General features: G+C 37.9%; 1 protein-coding gene across 1 annotated transcript; it reads left to right on the forward strand.

Annotated features, from left to right (window-relative positions):
• Nucleotides 1-4,557: 4,557 nt before the first annotated feature.
• Nucleotides 4,558-5,175, forward strand: LOC149150926 (uncharacterized). The gene has a single exon (XM_089442986.1). The coding sequence runs from the start codon at nucleotides 4,558-4,560 to the stop codon at nucleotides 5,173-5,175; it is 618 nt and encodes a 205-aa protein (XP_089299112.1).

Consider the following 5,175-nt stretch of genomic DNA (forward strand, 5'->3'; position numbering starts at 1 on the left):
AGAAATATATAACATAAGGAAGCAGTTTAATCCACTAGAGGTCGGCCCCTTAGACACTAGCGAACACTATTGAGCTACTTCAGAGAATAAGAATGAACAACAACTTCAATTATATATTAATCATTGAACTTAAGTAGCATTACAATACGGTCGCGTTCTCCAACAACACGAGTCTGTAAATTAAAATTACAATTTGAAATAACAAAGATTGATCCCCTTTCTTCCTACAATATTTTGCTTTTATAGTTAGAAAGAGGTAAAAGATAAATGTGATCCGATTCGCAATTGATTGCTATCTTCAGACACCTTTCCTATTTCACGCTGATCCTCCTGATTCGTCCTCCGCCATGTCCACAACTAACATGTTCCATTCTTCGTTTGTTGGTTTATGTTGTTCCATCATTAGGGAACAACAACTATTCCTTTCGTCGTTTTTCTACATAAAGAGTAGTAAAAGTTAGTTATGATAGCTAAATCTTAATTGCGAGTAGTTCATTCGTTTCTTATCATAATCCATCAACATGTTAGCGTATTAAGATATGAAAAGGATAAGAAAAGAGGAAAAAGGTGATGAAATTAAGAGTAAATACATACCCATTTTGTAACTCAACGTAAGGGTCCACTGAAAGTATGCAACATGGGTACTCCTTGGATGAGGAATCAAATTATGCATCCAATGAGTGTTTCTGCACAAAATTTGATTAAACCCATAGGGAGATAAGTTGAAAATATGAGTTGAAAAAATATTTTTTTCTTTTTTTCCCTCTAAAATTTGATGATGTAATTTAGTATTATTTTATTATTTCCACTATTATTTTACAATTTCTTTAGGACGCCCATTTTAGACCTCAAAACTCCCCTAATGTGACTTCTCCTGTAAGTCTTTTTGAATAACATTGTGTTGTTTCTCACTATCTGTACTTGATTTCTCAGATCCTTCAGATGTATCCTCATGGTATGAAGGAATTTCCTCTGGTTTCAACCTCATTGCCTCCTTCCTATCACATGGGTATGAATGGTTAAGTGCCCAATATCCCTTGCATACAAAGCATAGGATTTTCCTCCTTAGTTCATTCTTGTTGTCTCCACAAATCCTTGTTAGTTCCTCCTTGGTCAACTTCCTTTTAAGTAGTTTGATGTTTTGTTTAACCAACCCCTCAAATAGTTCATAGGCAACAGGTGATACAATTAGCTCCTTCCTCCAAATGGCCAACAATTTGGACCTCAATTGTTTGCAAATGGCCTTATCTTCTCCTAATATTATGGACATGATCTTTTGCATGTCTGTTTTGAAAAATTTTGGATGAGATGTTGTAATGCTGGTGCAAAAGCATTGGAGCATATGAAGGATTAAGTCATCACATTCTAGATCCAGCATAAGTATAATAAAACTAGATTTTTCCATGCATTCTAAATTTTGCACCTCTGAAAGAAAGTAAGAAGAATGATATTGTCCAATCCTTGGAGGGCTCCAACCGTTACTCGAAAAATCCTCCTCATGATGTCATCATTGTAGTGGTAGCAGTGATGTTAAGGCTAAGATTTTACTAAGACAAGTGGCGACTATGAGTTGATCCTTTTCACAAGAATTCTCCAAGAACCTAGGTTGTATCAAAGTAAGCATGGATGGCGTCAAGGCCCAACTTGACCCTTTCTGATTTCTCTATAAGACATAAAGTTATGTATAATGTGTCTAACAGTAGGAGGGTATCTTCTGACTTTGTTCGTTACATTTTGTATCCAAGTTCAGAGAGACAGTTTCTTTTTACATCTTCCTTCCAGATATCCTTTTACTATTGAAGGATAGCATGGATCTTTCGAGAGAAAACCTTATTGTTTTCCTCTTTCTTCTGATTTGGAAGTTGTTGCCATTTTTTATCCGATGAAGTATTGTAGCCAAGAGGACCAGTGGATGTACTAATATATTCAATCCCGAGGCATTTCCAAAGGTAAATTAATGACATTATGGCTTGGCATCAATGAGTCTCAATGTTTAGCATTCCTTCTCTTTCAAAAAAAATCAATTTACATCCTTTTGAGACATTGATCTCTACCAGGCTTGAAAGGAAATAATTGATAAATCTTCAACAACAATTTGTTCCTCTGAATTCTCTCCAGTTAATTTGAGGATGATATATAGCATAAGTATGCTATGGTATGAAGAAATTGGACATAAAATATGGCAAAGACCTTTCAAGCTATTTTACACCTAACTTTTATTTTTACCTCACTAAAATAATCACCTCACTTTACTTTTAATAAACCTCTCCAACACCATACACCATTAAAGATATTATGCCAATACCCAGCACCAAGCCATAAAATATTATATCCATTCCAGCATAAAATTGACCCAAGCTAAAAATAAAAAATATGTCAGTGCCCAATAATTTACCGATATTTAATTTCCTATGTCGGTCAACGATGGTCGTTTTCCATGCTGAAAACAGTTTTGGTAGCACTTGTGGCTATGGTAATTGACCATTTCAAGTAATGACTAGGTGGCTCCTGTGATTATGGTAGGTTTGGCGGTAAGGCAGACGTCTTTAACCAGACTGATGCTTGACTCCTTTCTATGCTCAGAGGGTTTCTATGACAACGCTTGGCATTGTGGCTGATGTTCACGTTATGTCAACTAATCAGCAGGTTGTTCGACACTCTCTAGATTACCTGCAGAAACCACACTTTTCTTCCACTGGAACAGATCTGTGGTTATGCTATGACCTTCAAACCTTTCTGTTGCTAGCAATGTCCTCAACCTATTGACCTTACTTCACCGTCGATGATGGCTTTTCGGTTCCCTTGAAATGTGGGGCTTACGGCCTTTAAATGTAATTCAACAATGAAAAATAAGGAATTGACCTCAAATGTCTCCACATAGTTAATGGCTTGTGCATACTGGGGTGGCCCTCCGACCCACCAACTACCAAGTGTGATCTAAAGATACCACTGTAAGATATAAGGGAAATAAAACTCATCTTTCTCTGATGGAGTGCGCCAGGGTGGGCATATCGACCAAGTAACTCGCCACACACAAAGAATCCTTGACTGTAGATATAAATCTACAAATATGCAATGTGATGTTTGTGGTATCTATTCTTCTTCATTGTAACCCTGTACATTTATTAATCTTGACCTTCACAGTTGTTCATAAATTTAGCCTCACGGTCTCCCAATCTTTACGTTACAAGTCACCAACGATTCCCCCACATAGATACTTGAAAACTAGATGTTGAGACTAGCTTCTTCACTCCAGGAGGAATTCAGTTATCAACGTTGTGCCTGAAGAGGGATATCAACTCTATTATGCCGCGATTCAGTCCAGATTGATCTGTGGCCTTCTATTGTAAGATGATATTCTTAGTGGTTATATATATATATATATATATCTATATATATATATATATATATATATATATATATATATATATATATATCTCTAGAGAGAGAGAGAGAGAGAGAGAGATATATATATATATATATATATATATATATATATATATATATATATATATATATATAGTTTCAACCTTGGGCAATAATTCCATGGCCCCATGCTTCCATTGTAAAACATATGGTCCATGGCTAAGTGTTGAACTACAACATAAACGACACTTCACGACTATGCGTTGACCTTCGTCATTCACTTCAAACCGATGCAAGTGCCAGCGCTTGATGGCTTCAATTCCTTTGCATGGTGTTCTTGTGTACACCCTGATCTACTACAAATGGCTTATGGCCCTTGTGAATCACTTAGGATATTGTGCTCCTGTGATTACGAATCAATGATTTCAGAACCAAAAATAATAGATGCAAAAAGGCTCTGGTTCTAATATAGATCTAGATCCATTCCTCAATTGGTAGTAGGAATTTCTAGAATAAACCAACTAAGGTGATATTAAATACCATCGAAGATGGAATGCTGATTAGGGTGAGAATTAATCCCAACGATGTTCCCTGCATAAAATCCTCAGGATGCACAACTCTGATACCACTGTAATATCTCGAACAATGAAGTAATCAACCAATCCATCACATCTAGGTGTTCTTGTTAAAATAATTGCAATAAAAACATTGAACACAACAGGATTTGGAAATGAAACCTTTATTTATATTAATAATCGAAGAAAATAATAATTGTCATTGGTAAATTGACTATTTTACTTGTTGACAAGAAGGTCTCCTCTTGTCGGTGGTTATGACCTAGCAATAGGGTGAAGCATTGGAGTTGCATTTGATAGCTCAGGCTCCCTCTACGAGCCCTTGACCCTTTTGTTCAAGGTTCGACCTTTTTGTCCAGGCTCCCGTTTTGAATCATTGAGTGGGGATCTCTACTCACTTTGCGGCGACGTTGTCTGTCTTTTGTAGCCTTCACGAGGCTCGCTTATGCTTCTCCTGGGTTGTGCTAGATTCCTCAATGACGGAGCCTGCCTAGGTGGTGCCACTGCTCGCGGAGATTGCAACCTTCAATTTTTTGGTTGCATCAACTCCGAAGTTCAGTAAACAGGGTGAGTCAAAGTTTGTGAAGAAAGTTAAGGAGATCCCCAAGATAGAGATATGTGCCCCTCAGGCCCACTCTCGTGCCCTGCAACTTGCAGAACGGGTCTCATTGGCCAGTTTATGGGCCTTTGGCCATCCCCTAGGACGATTAAAGCATGGATTCAGAAGAACTGGAAGCCTCTTATTAGAGGAGAGGTTATCTTCTCTTTCGGTGGCAAAGGATTTTATAATTTTTTCTTTGAGAATAGGCTAGACATAGATTTAGTGTTCAGGAGTGGTCCATACTTTATGGGGTACCAGGGGTTGTATTTGGATCAATGGAGTCCTATATTTAATCTAGAATGCGATGTTCCATCCTTGGTTCCTGTCTGGGTGAAGTTTCCTTACCTCCCCCTTCACTGCTGGAATGATGCGACTTTCAGGCTCATTGATGACTCCCTGGGGAAGTACATTGATTGTTCAGAGCCAAAAGATGGCCTCTTCTCTTGTGCTAGGACTTGTGTGGAGGTGGATTTAGAGAAAGGCCTCCCAACAGATGTCAATCTATGCATGGATAGTTGGACACACGTGCAGGAACTCGACTATGACCAACTTCCCTTTAAATGCAAGTTGTGCCATGAATATGGGCACTTTGCTAAGGGTTGTCCAAAAAGTTTGGATTCTTCGGATAAGTAG

The sequence above is a fragment of the Pinus tabuliformis genome, chromosome 9 (genome assembly GCF_031772625.1).
Source record: "Pinus tabuliformis cultivar Carrire ecotype Pingquan chromosome 9, CPIR1, whole genome shotgun sequence".
NCBI classification, from domain to species: Eukaryota; Viridiplantae; Streptophyta; class Pinopsida; order Pinales; family Pinaceae; genus Pinus; species Pinus tabuliformis.